The following is an 18,283-nucleotide window of genomic DNA, read 5'->3' as shown; positions in this document are numbered from 1 at the left end:
AGTAATGTTAAAATATGTATTGTTAACTCTAGTCTTTTGAACTTATTCGTGTAAACCTGTACTGTTGCTGTTTTTGTCCATTGCCACTTGTGATTTCCTCTGCTGTTAGGATTGCAAGTATCCAGGGTCAGGCGAGGCAGTGAGTGGGAAGCCCACGGCTGCTAAATGGTGCTGGTTTGTCCTTATGGATGAGGTGTTGGGACAGAGTCTTCTACCAGGCTCCAGTCCTAATTGTCTCCATCCAGGAGGACACTCCAGGGCCAGTTCAGCAGTGGGCCAGCTGCAGCCAAGAGTGGACAAAAGAAAGACAGGAAGGATGAATTCTTGGAATTAATGAGAGAGGGCACGAGACTGCAAATGGAAACGGAGGAAAGAAGAGCAGGAGAATGGACAGGCTTCTTCACAGTCATGTCTCCCGGGGCCAGTTGGCTGATCCTTTGGATCCTTTGCCACTTTCCTCTCTGACACTGTTGGCAATCTAGGTGTTCTGTGATATAGCTCTTCCAAACTTGATAGACAACTATCCTCTGCACTCAAATCTAGCTTTTACCAGCTGCTTCTTATTTCTAAGGCAAAGCATTATGTAACACACAAGGATCTTGAAGCTGATTCATGCCTTGGTGACCTTCTGATTGGATTACTGTAATTCCCTCTACTTCTGGCTCCAGTCTGCTCCATAGATTGCAGCTTGTCCAAAATGCTGCGGCACGCCTTTTGACTGCAACCGGCAGGTTTGCCTCTTTCACTCCTGTCCTTGCTGATTTGCACTGCCTCCCTATCAAATACCAAGTTTAATGAAAGTATTGCTGCTCACCTTTAAAATCATAAACCATACAGTGTCTAGCTATCTCGTTGAGCTCCTTAGACCATACACCCCTGGGAGAGCCCTCACATCATCAGCCCATTTACTCTTGGTACAGCCTAGATCTCTGCCTAAGACCAGAGGTGAGCGTGCATTTGCCCTGGTTGCACCTAATTTGTGGAACAACCTGCCCATTCCTATCCCTATTCTATGTCACTGTCTGGTATGGTAACTGCACCGTATCGGATTGCAATACCCCACAACGGATAGTGAGAGGAGCTGTGAAGATCCCTGGAGCCTCTCTTCCCCCCATCACGGACACTTGTAGCAACTGCTCCACCCGCAAAGCCACCAGCATCATGGAGGACCCCACACACCCCTCACACACACTCTTCACCCTGCTGCCTTCTGGAAACAGGTACTGGAGCATCTGGGCCCTCACGACCAGACTACCGTTCAGTTTCTGAGGGCGATCGTGGCTCAAGAGTTGGGAGTTCGCCTTGTAATCGGAAGGTTGCCGGTTCGAGCCCCAGCTTGGACAGTCTCGGTCGTTGTGTCCTTGGGCAAGACACTTCACCCGTTGCCTACTGTGGTGGTCAAGGGCCCGTGGCGCCAGTGTCCGGCAGCCTCGCCTCTGTCAGTGCGCCCCAGGGTGGCTGTGGCTACAATGTAGCTGCCATCACCAGTGTGTGAATGTGTGGATGACTGGATATGTAAAGCGCTCTACAAATACAGGCCATTTACCATTTCTTCCCCTAAGCCGTCAGACTCCTGAACACTCAGTGACTGGACACACCCACCCACACACACAAACACATGCGCACCTTCATACACCAAGGTACTTTTCCACAATGCTCAGTCTTCTGCAGAAGCCACTGTCATTGTTGCACATTTTCTGTTGCAGTGTTGTGTCTGTATTTTCTGTTCTGTCTGGTGTTTCACTGTCTTTGTTTGGTTTTTTGCAGCTTCTACACACTTGCACTTTATGTAGTCCTGTGTTGATTGTGTGTCATGTAGCACCCTGGTCTTGGAGGAACGTCACCTCATTTCACTGTGTACTGCACCACTGTACGTGGTTGAAATGACAGTAAAGCAACTTGACTTGAAAAATGAACCAAGATGGAGCTGAATGCTTTACAACCAGAGACCAGGTGAGTCTCTCTCACAAACAGTCTATTTTTGTCATAACTGATACTCGTGGATCTCACTCTGGTTAAAAATCCAGGTTTTGGATGTTTCATGAGCTGACTGGTGTATTTTTACCTGCAGGCTTCATACAGCGTGAACACTCAATGCTCAGACGGCCTCGAATGTTTATAATGTGGAAGAAAAACATACATCATAGTGCAGAGACTAATAATTACATGTGAGGATATGCTGCTGTTGTCATGATGAGTGTTACTGTATTATAATGTATAATGTATTGTAATACTAATGTTTTAATGATGAATAAATAAATATAAATAGATGATTATACTGTTGTTACAGTGGAACTGTATCACTAATTACAGGAATGTAAAGAGCATTTTAGGGGCTTGCTTCCTCCAGAAGACTCAGGTTGTTCCTGACAACTGAATGAAATCTCAGCTGTGATGGAGCTTTGTGTTGCTGAGTGTGTGTTGCTGAGTGTGTTGGTGTGTCAGAGCTGCTGCTCGCAATGAACTGAAAGTGTTTGAGGAACAAAGAGAAACAAAGAAAATCAGCTGATGATCCAGTAAAGACTCTCTGAGCAAAGTGACTGAATGAAGCAGATTTTATTGAGGATTGACAAAAAAGTGCATCGAGCAGGAGACGATTCATGTGGAAGACCCGAATACAGAGAATCTGAACAGATCAAGTCCACATGAAAGGATCCAAAATGTTTCCACTCGGCCTGAGCCATCACAAATATCCAGCATGAACACATGAAAGAATCCGAGGCATCGATCAGCTGGAAGAAGATCAGATTTCAGGACTGGGCTCAGAAACACTGAAGAGTCAAAGTTGGATTATTTCCACACTGTGTCTGAGTTCAGTGTCTCCAACATCCTCTGCACTCACTGAAAGACAACAACATGTTGGACTGTCCCTGGATTGTGTCAGTGACACGTTACTGTCCCACAACCAGTTTACTGAGTCAGCATGAGAGGAGCAGCAGGATAAAGCTCACACTGACAACATTAGAACAACGTGACAGAAACACATGTATTTGTGGAGATAGTGACATCAGACAGGCAGGGAGCTGTTCTCACACACTGTTGTACTGATCGTTAAACAGCAGGGGGCGCCCTCACTGCATTTACAGCACAGCTGGCAGCTCTGCTCTGCACAATAACCGACTGTGGAGTTTATGTAGTAACACTTGTCATGTGCATAAGTACAAATATCTGTGTGAAATACATGTATATTAATAAAGAAAAAGCAATAATTCAAAGTATTGTGGAGATTAGAATATTATTTTACTGTTACTATTCATAACCATTATCATTACTGTTGCATCACTTATCGTTTATCATTATCATTTCATCAGAGCATTTATTGAAGCTGTTGATGTTACATTAAAGTTTGTATTTCAGGTGTGAACTTAATTACATAATAATCTTTCATTGCAGGTGCAACTGTAATCATGTTATCCATATTGCATTTTTGTGCTAATTAAAGAGTTGAAGCTCGGTCAGTTGATGGTCTGAAGCTTCGGGCAGCGCGACTTCCGCCCGATCAATTGAGAAATTCATCGAGCTATGAAAGGATTGCATTCATGCTTACAATACAATACACCACATATAACCTGTAAACAGAATACAGGCCTGTGTGCACTCAGCAACCTGCTGCATTGGAGTTTGCCTGGTAACAGATGACTCAGAATAGGTCATGCACTGAGGTCAAGACACACATAGGCTGCCTGCACACATACACAGTATCTAGACTTGTTTTGCTCGAAACTGCAAAATTGTTTTACCTGCATACGTGACAGTTTAGTTCCACAGATGAGTGAAGTGCAGTAAATGACAGGAAGTATCTGGCAGAGGAACAGAGGAAGGAACTGTTCTTTTTTGAATGTGTCCAAGGTCGGAATTACTGGAACTGATGCATGTTAGTTATCTGCTTTGACCCTTGATGCTCGTCATCAACTATGTTATATATACGACTGCTCATTTATGGTTCTGGGAAGGTCGATGCTTTTTGGGTGATCGTGCTCGGCTTCCCACATATATGTGTTTAAATAAAATCATTGTTTTGACGCACCTCACGGGGACTTTGCAGCCGTTTGTCTCTTACCTCAAAATACAAAATCAGGACAGTATTCTTTATAAATGAGAATTTAGATTTTTTTAATGACTGGATAAAATATGAAAGCATACATGATGTTCCCGTCTTACAAGGAGGCCATCATCATCAAATTACAATAATAAAATTTAAACCCATCATCACCACCCAACAGCCTAAGTCATCAAAAGCTCAACATGCACTATTCTACCATATGCAAACTTATATCATTAAACGATTATACTGACTACTGAGAACTTTGATAGAAAGGTCATCATATTTTTACTGATCAATCATTTTCATGTCATGTTTAAATTATATAAATTCAATGACATTTCTCACATATTTGGAAAATTCCTTCATGTGAGAAACATTTTTTTTCTTGAGATGAAACTAATGTTGGAAGCAATCGACATTTTTCTGCAGGCATCACCAAAGCACACAGAGCCACATGTTGTATTTGGTACAGATTTGATGTCAGATGCATAAAACAAACAGTGAGCCACAGTAACTTCTCCTTAGGACCAAAGAACTGCTAAACAAACTGACTGATCTCTAAGTAGAGACGTCAGTGCTGATCAATAATCAATAACAGGCTTTTTTAGAAGTAATATGCCATCTGTCAGCATAAACAACAAAAACAACAACAAAAAGCCATGTTGTGTACATCTGAACATGTAGCATAGAGTGTGTCAGAAAAAAAGGCATTCACACAGCTGCATGATGCTTCTTTACATGCTTCACTTACGCCAGACCAAGGATTTCCCAATGTTTCTGATAGCTGATGCTGCTTGAGTAAACTTGTACCAATATGCTGCTTTTTTGTTTTTTTCATGCACTCTGCTTCTCATCTCCTCCAGTTTCTGGACCTTCTCTGTGTCTCCTTCCTCCTTCATCTTCTCAATCAGGAAGTCCAAGTGGACAACAGTGGACGCTGAATCAGCTTTCAGAGCGATCTGCTCCAATCTGACAACATGTTGGTAGGACTCATCCAGGAACCGTGACTTCTCTGCTGTCAGCAGTTTCATTTCCTTTTCAAGATTTTCTAACAGGGTAACCTCCTTCTCTTTTTCTTTTTGATACTTTTCATATTTCTGCTGCATTTCTTGTTTGTTTAGTGATGAATCAGCTGCTGTTTTCTTTGTTTCATCCACTTCCTCTGTAACAGTTTTTAACTCTCTGGCTTTCATCTCATATTCTGACACATTCTTCTCATACTGCTTTTTCATTTCTTCATCAGTCTTCTCTACCCTCCTTGTCTTGGTCACATATCTCCACTTTTCTTTCACATGAGCTGATGCAGGACACTTGTTGGTACAAACAGTGCAGCGGCCTCTTTTCATGACCTTACAGAGTGCAGGAATCCAGGCCATTGTGCATCCAGGATAGTGACAGTTCTCCTCACAGACTGTACAGCAGACAGCTGCTTCATAAAAAACGAAACCCCACATCCCACTATCAATGGGTTCTTTCTCTTTGTAGGGCTCATCAACTTCTACAGTGAAATTCTCATTCCTCTTCATCTCTGCTTCAAGTTCCTTTATAGTTTGTTGGATTTTTAGAGCTTCTTCACGTTTCTGTTCTCCTTGGTTCTTTAGAGTTTCGTAGATTTTTTTAGCTTCTTCAAGCTTTTTCTTTTCTTCTCGTTGTTTTTCTTCATGTTTCTTCAGAGCTTCTCTCTTTTGTCTGATTTCTGTCTGTTTCAGTTCAGCCAGCTCAATTCTCTCTTTCAGGTTTTGGATGCAGGCTTTCAGTCTGATTCGTTCATTTAACACTTCGGCTGTTTTCATCAGTGTTTGAGGGTTAGAGTTTCCCATGAAGTCTGTCAATTGATTCATGTTTTCCTGTGTGAGTTCCCATGAAAGTTTTGAAGACTTGTTTTCTTCTGTTCGGTTTTCATACTGTGAGTTATTAAAGAGGAAGTAAACTGGCTGATTCTTCTTATTTTTGGCACATTTAATTTGTGCAGCTTCAAGAGCTTGAAGAGGGTTTTCAGGCCTGCTTCCATCTGAGTGTGTGATCAGAGCTATGATGTTTTTCTCCATGTTTTTTCCAAACAGAGACATCACTGAATCAAAGACATACAGCAGCCGCTCACTCAGTCGATTATCACTCGCCTTCATCACCAGACCCACTGCATGAACTTCATGGACTCCATCATCTGATCGAAACAAGTCCAACAATCTGTGACTGATGATGTCCTCATGTTCGATCCCTCTGGTGGCTCCATATCCAGGAGTATCAATGATGGTCAGAGAGTAGGGCAGAGTTTCATCTTCAAAACCAAAGATCTCGTACACCATTACATCTGATGTCTGACTTTCTGTCTGTCCTTCTGTTTGACTTTCTGTCTGTCCTTTTGTTTGAGTTTTCTTCTTCTTCTCCTCTACAATCGTAAACCAGACTCCATCCTCCCACTTCACTCCCATGGTGTAGTTGAGCAGAGCATTGATCAGAGTAGATTTTCCTGCTCCTGTTTCTCCCACCAGTAAGATGGTTCTGTTTGTCTTGATTAGATTTTTTTCTCCAACAGTCATTCTTGTCAGAGTTCCAATCATTTCTTTCTTTGGTCTCAGCTGGTAGACAGCAGGAGGTCCTGACCTGATGAGAAAACTGCTTGAGATGATGTCTTCATGTGGTGATGAGATCAAACTGATCCTGCAGAGTAAAGCAAAAATGTCTTCAGTACAAACGTAAACATTACGAACATGTTCCTGTTGTTAGTTTGTACACTGAAAACTGAGCTGATCATTTTCTGGCCAGAATCAAAAATCACATAGAATAAAAGCTTTTATTTTCTATTTTTCAATTAGATTCTTTTTTTCCCGTCTGCTCTCCCAAAGCATCCGTGGTCACACTGCTACTTTATATTATACTTTATATATTCCTGAGACAAAAGTGACAGTGCATGCTGACTGTACACTGCCCACGTAAACAGAAGACAGCTTCTATTTTTATTTCTTTATTTGTAATTCACAGGATGAACAAATATTTTTCCACCGCAACCTTTAATTGGGCTGGCATGACATCAGCTGGGTGGATCATAGCTGTTGCTGGCCTGGATTCCTACAGTGTTAGTTTTTATTGTCAGTATTAGAATATTGGCATGATATTCTGGGCAGATTTAAATCCTTCAAGAGCGGGTGTCACAGTACAGTACAGCACAGTAAGTGACACTTTCTCAAAGCACTTAGCAGCAGTTAACAGACAAGTTAACATCCCAAAATCATTTCAGTTTATTTTATTTTTTATTTTGATACAAAAATTGGCATTACTGTTTCAGTTAGACTCTATTTAACATTTATTTTCCATTAACTGAAATAGTTAGTCCTTGACTGAACAATGACCTCCAGCTGTAACCTTCTCTTTATAGTGACACAGATAAGGATCAGCACCATCTGAGGCCATGGTTCCCAGCTGGAAATGGTTGAAGTGGCCATGATGATCTGGGAATAAGATGCTGGAGTCATTTTTTCTTTTTGCACACAGTTGTAGTTTTTGTTCACTATAAAAAGGTTGGTGTAATTCTCCCTCATTTAAACCAGATGTTAATGTCTCTTTATAATTTTTTCATGTTCTCACACAAATCACTGATTGATTCCAGTTTCTTTGTGAGTCATGAGAATCCGTTTTTTTCTTATGGAGTCTCTCTCTCTCTCTCTATATATATATATATATAGAGAGAGAGATAGAGTTCATTGTTGTTGTGTGAGAGGGGAAACAGTTTGAATGCTGAGAGTGAAATAAACCCAGGACAAACTTTCACTGATGTGTTTCAGGAGTGACATTAATCTTTACACTCTTATTTATCATATACCTTTGAAAAGAAAATAGTAATTAATTATAATTGTTATAATTAAAATTTAAATGAACTACATTTTTTATTAATAATTATAACCAACAGTCACTTTGCTGTCAGTGCTGTAGTTTGACATACCTCTGTGCTCCTTTGGTTCCTTTATCCTCTCTCCTTCTCATCTCCTCCAGTTTCTGGACCTTCTCTGTGTCTCCTTTCTGCTTCATCTTCTCAATCAAGAAGTCCAAGTGGACAGTAGTGGATGCTGAATCAGCTTTCAGAGCGATCTGCTCCAGTCTGACAACATGTTGGTAGGACTCATTGAGCCACTTTTCCTTCTCAGCTGTCAGTCGGTTCATTTCCTTTCCAAGTAAATCAACATCCTTCTCTTTTGTTGGTGGTTCATTCTCCTGACCGCTCCTTATCCTGGTCACATATCTCCACTTTCCTTTCACATGATCTGATGCAGGACACTTGTTGGTGCATGACGTGCAGAGACCATCTCTAAAGACCTCACAGTGATTTAAGGGCACTGTGCATCCAGGATAGTGACAGTTCTCCTCACAGACTGTGCAGCTGACAGCTGCTTTAACCCCCACCCCACACGTCTCTGCTCTGATAGGTTCTTTATGTTTAAAAACAACACATGGAGTGACCACTTCATTCTTCTGCAGAGCTTCCTGACTCTGTTTCATCTCTCTCTGTTTCACTTCAGTGAATCTGATTCTTTCTTGCAGGTTTTGGATGCAGGCTGTCAGTCTGATACTTTCTTTTAACACTTCAGGAGTTGCCTCTGGCTTTAGAGGTGTACTTTCTTTCAGGAAGGCTGTGAACTCTTTCATTCCTCTCTCTGATCTTTCAAAGTTTTGTTTTAGAAATTCTTCTTCCTCATCTTCAAGCTGGCAGTTATTAAACAGGAAGTAGGATGGGTGATTCTGCTTATTTTTGGCACATTTAATTTCTGCAGCTTCAAGAGCTTGAAGAGGGTTTTTAGGTCTGCTTCCATCTGAGTGTGTGATTAGAGCTATGATGTTTTTCTCCAAGTTCTTTCCAAACAGAGACATCACTGAATCAAGGACGTTCTTCAGTCGGTCACCCAGTCGATTCACACTCGCCTTCATCACCAGACCCACTGCATGAACTTCATGGACTCCATCATCTGATTGAAACAAGTCCAACAATCTGTGACTGATGATGTCATCATGTTCGATCCCTCTGGTGTCTCTATAACCAGGAGTATCGATGATGGTCAGAGAGTAGGGCAGAGTTACATCTTCAAAACCAAAGATCTCGTACACCATCACATCTGATGTCTGACTTTCTGTCTGTCCTTCTGTTTGAGTTTTCTTCTCCTCCTCTACCATCGTAAACCAGACTCCATCCTCCCACTTCACTCCCATGGTGTAGTTGAGCAGAGCATTGATCAGAGTGGATTTTCCTGCTCCTGTTTCTCCCACCAGTAAGATGGTTCTGTTTGTCTTGTATAGATTTTTTTCTCCAACAGTCATTCTTGTCAGAGTTCCAAATTTCTCTTTTTTTGCTTTCAGCTGGTAAACAGCAGGAGGTCCCTTAGATTTCTGATCACTGTTGGAGATGATGCTCTCATATTTCCTTTAAATAAAATATAGATTATGTAAGTAAATAAGTAAGTTTATATATATAGCACTTTTCACAAATGTAACCCACATTTGAGTATGGCTTAGATAAAATATGCCAGAATGAGAAAAGAATCATTAATCTGTTACGTTTTGGTGTTGTCAGTGTTTTGTTTTAGGCGTGACTGTTATGTGTTTCCTGCTTTACTTTGAAAGTCTGTCTTATCTCAGTGTGTTCAGTTTAGGCTTCCTTGTCTCGTCAGTTCTGATTTGCCCCAGCTGTGTTTCCCTCCTGTTGTCCATTCCCTGATTGCTCCTTCTGTGTATTTAAGCCCTGTGTTTCAGTTTGTCATTGTTGCGATCTTCCCCCCGGTTGTAAATAATTTGGTGTTTTGATGTAAATAAATGTCTTATTTTGGCTTTGATGTAAATAGTTGTCGATACTTTCGTTTTGGGATTTTTGTGGAGAACCGTAGTAGGTTTTTTTTCCTTTATTTTTATTTTTCCTGTGTTGCACACCGGTTGCCTAGGCCGGGGTGTAACAAATCTAAGCAGCACACCTCATTTATAATGAATAAACCATAGGTGCAGCAGTTAAGGAGTTAACTGTTCTGGTTTAGACACGTGTTACTCTAGGCCAATGAGCTGCTGAAACGTGGTACAGGCTCCGCCTTCCGCCCCTGCCTAGGAGGACACAGATTTTTCTCTTCTCTGTCTTTCGCTCGTGAACCTTCCATGAGCAAGCTAGTGAGGAAACGAGACACGGCGAATTATTGAGACGAGGTATGAAAGAGAGTAATATAGGCGGAGAGTTAGCAGTTAGAGATGGTCATCTCACCTCTGAGCTTTGGTCTGGCTCTCATGTTCCCCACACAGAGTGCTTTTAGAGGGAGGGGCTCCCTCCTCTCTGTCCTCACACTGATCCATGCTGCTCAGCTCACACACACTTTCTACCTGCAGAGGAAACACAAATCATTCATGTGCACATCAACTGAAATCCTCCTTTCCATCATGTGTGCTGGAGAGGGGGGGGTCTCTGTGCCCTGAGTGCTCACCTCCTCCTTTTTCCTTTTATATGAAAGAACTTTCTGTGGGAAATTCAGACCTACCAGCTTTAGTGGCTACATATACTGATGTCTGAAAGTGTTTTCAATTATCCTTAAAGTCTGGCCTTTCCACTGAGTTTGGTTCTATAAACAGAATCTATGATGACACCATCTCCTCCACCTGCTGCTGTGGAGATTCAGAGAAATAAATCTACCATAAGAAAAGAGACGATAGAAAAAAGAAACGGATCTTATCTTTTGTTATTGGATTTCTCTGTTTGGGAAATATTCCACTCATTCCACTTGACCTGGGTAGTGAATTCAATCAGGGCTTTTTTTATCAAGTCCTAGAGACACTAACATGAAAACATGTTGAGCAGCTCTCTGACATGAAGAACACGCTTTAGCGTCTTTTGAGTTTTTGTGTGTTGGATGTTGATGGTGTGTGAGCAAACTTTTAACAGTTATTTCAGTTAACTTAAGTCAAAAATGATGTTAGCCTTCATATAGATGTGATCTCCCTTTGGACCTCAAAGCTGAGCCTCACATGTTTTAGGTCCTGGGATTTTGATACAGCAAAGCAAAACTGTCAGAGTTTAAATACTCACGCTTGAAGATGAGGAATCATATGCAGACATTAGATACAGAAGGACTTATAATGTAGAGGGAGCTGCTTATTGGGGTTAAACCCAAGAAAAAAGAACACAAGCAGCTCCCTCCTCTATGTGACATCATACTCATGAGGAGGGAAACAAGCTTTTTTATGATGTTGGCTGCTTTAGTCAAGGATGAGGGCAGCCACTAGAGGTCGCTAGGAGACCGGTGTGTATATGTGTTTTCCAGAAATTGATGTAGCGACGTACACTGCTGCTACAATTCAATAAAAAGTTGTTCATGCTTGAGAACCCTGCGTCTTATTGCCTCCGAACATGACATGGTGTCAGAATTGAGGACTTCACACCGAGTTACACGGAGACATGGCTAAATTTGGACCTCTGGAGCCGTTCGAGTTTACGCAGCCGGCGGAGTGGCCGATATGGCGGCAGAGATTCTCCCGATTTCGAGTGGCGTCCAAGCTAGGGATGGAGAGCGGCGAAGTGCAGGTGAACTCGCTTCTTTACTCCATGGGGAGGGATGCCGAACCAATATATGGGTCGTTTGCGTTTCCTGCTGCTACGGAGGCCAGGCCAAGTCCGCAGTTTGAGTATGATCTGGTTATACAAAAGTTAGATGAGCACTTTGTCCCAAAGAGAAACGTTATCCACGACCGCGCCTGTTTTCATAAACAGAGCCAGAGGGCCGGGGAGACTGTCGAGGCTTTCGTGCGGAGCCTGTACGAGCTCGCGCAGCACTGCGAGTTCGGCGGCAGTAAAGACGAGCAGATCCGGGATCGTATCGTCATTGGATTAATTGACAAAGATGTTTCACAAAAACTCCAGATCGAGGCGGACTTAACTTTGGATAGAGCCATTCAACTAGCACGCCAGAGTGAGCAAGTCAAACAGCAAAGTGCAGACCAAGTGGAAAGCACGGTGAATGAGGTGAAACAGAGGCATTATAACAGCATGAGAAGGAGTTACTACCAACCTCATCAGGTACGTGAGCAACAACATGGTGAGAGTAAACCAAAATGCCAAAGATGCAACAAGGTGCATGACAAAAGACAAAACTGCCCAGCCCGCAATAAAAGATGCAGAAAGTGCAATAAGTTGGGACACTTTGAAGTTGTATGCAAAACCAAAATGCTAAAAGAGGTCAGGGCTGAGGCTGTAGAGGACTCAGATGAGGATTCATTCTTTATAGGGGAGCTTTTCCTGGGAGCAGTAACTGAGCCAAAAACAACAGTCATTGAGGAGTCAGGCTCAGATGCCGAATGGGACATTGAGCTATTGGTAAATGGCAGTCCAGTTGATTTCAAAATTGATACAGGCGCAGACACCACTGTTATGACAGAAACGACCTTTAATAAGCTACAGCTGAGACCCAAACTTATCCAGTGTAAGCCAACTGTGTACAGCCCTGGTGGAAAAGTCAAGTGCATGGGTAAATTCCTTGCTACTACAGAGTACAAAGGCCAAAAGTACCAGTACTGGATTACAGTTATAAAAGGGCAATATGCAAGTAACCTACCGGCGAAGACAGTGACAAAGCGCATGGGACTAGTCGCTAGAGTTAACAAAATCAGTAGTGACTTAAAAGAGGATGTGTTCGGAGAAATTGGCCTGCTGAACTGTGAACCTGTAAAAATCGAGCTGACCGAAGATGCAGTGCCGTACAGTGTAACCACCCCACGCCGGGTGCCTTTTCCTCTCCTCCCAAAAGTGGAAAAGGAAATAAAGCGCTGTTAGGTTTTGTATTGTTGATTGTCATTTATGCTTAGAAATATTTAACCATATATTCTTAGAGGTGTATAATCAATTGTGTAGTGATAGGTTGTGTGATCTTTAACAGGCCGCAAAGGCTTGGTGTGTATTCCACACTAGAATGCACACCTACATCCTGGGAGCACGAGAGAGGTCGTACCGTGTCTTATTGTTTTATGGTAGGATTAACGTAGCTACGTCTGTTCTAGTCTAAGTGCTTTTTGTTTAGATGAACTGCTGGACTTCCTCACCGTGTTATCTAGGGTGAACCATCTAGGGGGAGACTACCCTCTTCCTGACCAAGGATGGTTGCTTTTGTGCTTTCATGTTATATGACCCTTTGATCAGCAGTACCCCCCCCCCCCCCTCCACACACACAGTATTCTTTGTTCACATGTATACCTATGTAAGATGTTATATGTTAATGAACCTATGCATATTCATGTAACCACAATAAAAGGAGTGCTATGGGGAACCTGGCTGAGAGTCTGACGGAGGTCAAGTGGTGGAACGACACTTGACTCCAGGCAGGTCTCCTTCATGCATGAGTAACAAGAAGAACTTTGCCTACTTTGTGTCTTGCTTGCTGTGTAATTATATTGTCCTCAACGTTCCAGCGAATAGGTTCAAGCTACAAACCTATCAGCGCATGCTCAAACTTGGCATCATTGAGGAAGTCACCGAGCCAACAGACTGGTGTGCACCAATGCTCCAAAGCGCAACAAGGATGAGGTCAGGGTGTGTGTGGACTTAAAACGTCTGAATAAGGGAGTAAAGCGTGAACGGTACATCTTGCCCACATTGGATGACATAACTCCTAAGTTAGCAGGGGCTAAAGTTTTCTCCACTTTGGATGCCTCCAGTGGGTTCTGGCAAATACCACTGGATCCCAGCTGCCAAAAACTAATCACGTTCATAACTCCCATGGGCAGGTTTTGCTTCAGACGCCTGCCATTTGGCATAACTTCAGCACCCGAGATCTTCCAGCGGCTCATGAGCACCTTGCTCAAGGGCCTAGAGGGGACTGTCGTCGTGATGGACGACATATTGGTTTTCGGGGCTAACAAAGAGGAGCATGACCAACGCTTAGGTGCAGTATTACAGACAATCAAAGCATCAGGACTTAAGCTCAACAGGTCCAAGTGCCACTTTGGAAAGAATGAACTACAGTTCTTCGGTCACATCATCAGTGCGGATGGTGTGAAACCTGATGATGGCAAGGTGGAGGCTATTGCCAGGATGCCCAGCCCCACCAATGTAGAACAACTCAGGCAGGTACTCAGATTAATAAACTATGTTGGAAAATTCCTGCCAGGCCTGTCCACGGTGCTGCACCCCCTCTCCAATCTACTCAAAAAAGAGACTGTATGGGTGTGGGGCGAGCCTCAGGAGCAAGCATTCAACAAAGCAAAAGCAATGCTCGTGGCTGCACCAGCACTTTCTTATTATGATGCAGGCTGACCAACAGTTGTCAGTGCGGATGCCAGCAGCTATGGCCTGGGTGCTGCACTGTTACAGGACAATGACGGGGAGTTACGGCCTGTTGCCTTTTGTTCTCGCATGCTCACAGACGCAGAGAAAAGATATTCGCAGATCGAAAAAGAGTGTTTAGCATCTGTCTGGGCCTGCAAACGTTTTACCCGCTACATCCAAGGCATGGGTCATGTACGTCTACAAACTGACCATAAGCCCTTGGTGCCTTTGATCAACTCATACGACCTTGATAAAACGCCACTGAGATGTCAGAGATTGCTGATGCGACTGATGCGATTCAATGTCACTGCTGAGCATGTTCCCGGTAAACAGTTAGTGGTGGCGGATGCACTCTCCAGACATCCACTGCACGGATGCTACCCGTCCGAGACAGACAGCCAGGTCAAGGCATATGTGAGCAACGTAGTGACAAGCAAACCTATCAAGTCACATAAGTTGGAGGAAATTCGTAGAGCTACACAGAGGGACCCAGAGCTTCAAAAAGCAATCATCTTCATCAGACAAGGGTGGCCTCGGAGAATGGCAAAGAGCTCACCACTGCAAGGCTTTTATGCAGCCAGAAGCCACCTTTCAGAATCAGATGGTCTAGTGCTCTACCACGATCGCACTGTAATTCCCACAGCACTCAGACTCAGTGTCCTTGACCAATTACATGAAGGCCACCAAGGACTAACTAAATGTAGAGAGCGTGCAAGATCAGCAATGTGGTGGTCCAACATTGGACTTCAAATAACACATAAGGTAAGGTCATGCAACTTTTGCAGAGAGCACAAGCCTACACAGTGACGGGAACCTCTCGTGACTACTCCTCTGCCCAATGGCCCCTGGCAAAAGATTGCAGCTGATCTTTGCGAGCTTGAGGGTAAGAACTTTCTTGTCGTTGTTGACTATTTTTCAAGAGACGTTGAGATTGCTTCCCTCACTACAACAACCAGCAGACAGGTCATTAACAAGCTTAAACACATGTTCGTTAGATGGGGCATCCCGTTAGAACTGGTCAGTGATAATGGGACGCAGTTCACATCATCAGAGTTCCAAGACTTCAAACTGAGTTATGGCTTCACCCACACTACGTCGAGCCCTCATTACCCCCAGTCAAATGGAGCTGCTGAAAGAGCTGTCCAAACGGCCAAGTACATTCTCAAACAGCCTGACCCCTGCTTAGCCTTAATGAGTTACCGCTCTACACCAATTGCAGCAACCGGTGCAAGCCCAGCTTAATTTATGACAGGACGTCAAATCCGCACCACCGTCCCAGTACTCGAAAAGACATTGCTGCCTAGTCCAGTCAATAGGGACACGGTGTGCCAAAGAGATGCTGCAGCTACGGACTCTTACAGATTCTTCTACAACCGCAGACATTCAGCTCGTCCACTTCCTGAGCTTCTCCCAGGCCAGGATGTTGTAGTGAAGCTTGACGGGGAAAAGGGGTGGACGACTCCAGCCAAGGTCATCAGTAAGTCTAAGGAGCCGAGATCCTACTTGGTGGAGGTGGCGAATGGGAACGTGACTCGCCGCAACAGACGACACCTTCAGCCTGTCCCAGGCACCGCTGATCCTGAGGAGCAGCAGCAGAGCACTGTTCCAGCTACACCGACTACTCCAACTAAAGGGGCGGCTGCTTCCCAAGAACCACCAGTAAGGCAGACATTGCCAATCCCTGTCCCGGGGTCTCCTCTCCACCCTACCACACCTGTGAGAGTGACTTCCAGGGGGTGGGAGATTAAAGTACCTCTCAGATTTAGAGACTGAGGACTATCTCCTTTCTATGTTCTAAGGGCAGAATAATCCCTTACCAGGACTGAGGATAGTCTACCCCCGTGATGTCCTGCGTTCTGACAACACTGTTTTATCTTTAAAGTACTCTTGTTAAAGGGGGAGATGTTGTGAAATCTGTTTATGTTGTCCTAGTAAGGCTACCATGAGGGCAGCCACTAGAGGTCGCTAGGAGACCGGTGTGTATATGTGTTTTCCAGAAATTGATGTAGCGACGTACACTGCTGCTACAATTCAATAAAAAGTGGTTCGTGCTTGAGAACCCTGCGTCTTATTGCCTCCGAACATGACAGATACTTCATAAAAGTTCAAACAAACAAAACTAGTAACCCCATGCAGCACAGCTGACCTTTGTGAAGTATCAACAATAACAACATGCTATTTAACAGAGCCATATAAAGACTAACATACATCAGTAGTTTATTTGATTTGCACCCTAATTCACTGATCTGATTTATGTTATGTAAATAGAAATGTCCCACTTCCTGTTATAACGCTAAAGACAAACTGCTAAAGAAGGAAACAAAGAAAACTTAGAGCTTCTTCACACACCAACTACAGGCTCCACGCCACACCCGGACACTAAACATGGACTTCTTCTTCTTCTTCTTTCTTACAGTTATATTGGCGGTTGGCAAACAATTGAAAGGTGCATTAACATCATCAACAGTTGATGTCTCCACTTTCTTCTTCTTCTTTTTTGAAGAACAACAAGTTGAATCTATACCTAACACACATGTAAACAAAATATTCGTTTATGATGTCCGCTCTCCGTCTGCTGCTGTCCCTGCGAATAAAAAGTCCCGGAGCTCTCCGGTCGAGCTCAGGCAACATTCAGCGTGTTTTATCTGATCACACACACTTAGAGAAAATGGCGGACACATTCGACCTCGTTGAAAAACATTACACACTGACTTTAATGGAGAGACCGGAAATACAAGCACAGTTTGTTGTGTGAAGAAATCAAACATGAGCTGAACAAACAGTAAAGTTGCTAATGACAAACTGTTAAAGGAGGAAACAAAGCAAACTTACAGTTTCTTCACACACCAACAACAAGCTCCACTCCACGATGCTCAGGAAAGTGAAAGTAAACTTTGAGCAGGAGGGAAACACCCAGAGAGGCGTTTGAGGACATTCGGGAGCATCGAAACACTGTGTGCTGCGTTCAGGTGCACCTCAGAAACTCCCATATTGTTGGCAGGTCGTGATTTATTTCGGTTTTCCTGTTTGAAACACAAACATCCGTCATCACTTTGTTGTTCTTCTTCCTGCAGCGTTTGAATATTTCAGCACTGAACTGATGTTTCTTCCAAGCTCATTTCAACCTGTTGAAGTCATGAATGAAAGTGCAGACTGAGAGTGGATCACATGATGTCTGAGGTGTGTCATGTGACATGTTCAGTATTGTCACACGTGTCTAGATTGTCCCTGATATCATAACTGCTCAAACACTGATGATTATATTTGAAGAATTATTCCTGATGGCAGCAAAGTTTGAATGGAGCTCTCTGTCTGTGCTGATTTGTCGCCCTCTGGAGGTCAAAGCACAAACTGCATGATGTCACTGTAACCACCACAGTGACAGGAAGTGTTTTTATGACTGAAACACTGAAATGATGCTAACGGCTGTCGTTAGGCTCACTGACAGCAGTGCTGATATGTTCATGTCCAACACTGGCTCAGGTCAGACTCCTTCATCCTTCTCCAGCGTGAAGCTGCCTTCAGACCCACAGGAGCTCTGACCTTTGACCTCCTGACCCTATCCACTTCAGTCTCTTTGCATCTTTGAATGCAAATCCAACGAGACTGTAGCCGAACAAAAGAGGCTGGAAGCTGTTCTATGAATGATGTTCATACCAGAGTTTCTGTTTCCAGCTCAGACGTGTTAAACGCTGCTGCTGTGCTACATTTGACATTTCCTGCTTTCACTGCCATCCATGTGAAAGTGCTGATTGAAGTGCTGACTGATTTTTCAGGTAGACCTGTAAAGATGCTGTTACAGTAATCAAGCCTACTAAAGATGAATGCATGGACTAGTTTTTCCAGGTCCTGTTGAGACATCAGATCTTTTATCCTTGAAATATTCTTGAGGTGATAGTAAGCTGACTTTGTTATTGTCTTAATGTGTTTTTCTAAGTTTAGGTCTGCATCCATCACTACAC

General features: G+C 43.4%; 1 protein-coding gene across 1 annotated transcript; it reads right to left on the bottom strand.

The window, feature by feature from the left end:
• Positions 1-4,092: 4,092 nt before the first annotated feature.
• LOC120718783 lies at positions 4,093-10,323 on the bottom strand. The gene is made up of 3 exons (XM_040007489.1): positions 10,278-10,323; positions 7,986-9,455; positions 4,093-6,706 (listed from the first exon to the last, which is right to left on the bottom strand). The coding sequence occupies exons 2-3, from the start codon at positions 9,350-9,352 to the stop codon at positions 4,789-4,791; spliced, it is 3,285 nt and encodes a 1,094-aa protein (XP_039863423.1). The 5' UTR covers positions 9,353-9,455; positions 10,278-10,323; the 3' UTR covers positions 4,093-4,788.
• Positions 10,324-18,283: the final 7,960 nt, after the last annotated feature.

Source organism: Simochromis diagramma, unplaced genomic scaffold (assembly GCF_900408965.1).
Source record: "Simochromis diagramma unplaced genomic scaffold, fSimDia1.1 OVJJ01000674.1, whole genome shotgun sequence".
Taxonomy (NCBI): domain Eukaryota; kingdom Metazoa; phylum Chordata; class Actinopteri; order Cichliformes; family Cichlidae; genus Simochromis; species Simochromis diagramma.
Note: the sequence above shows the minus strand (reverse complement) of the source record. Positions and strands in the feature narration are given on the sequence as shown.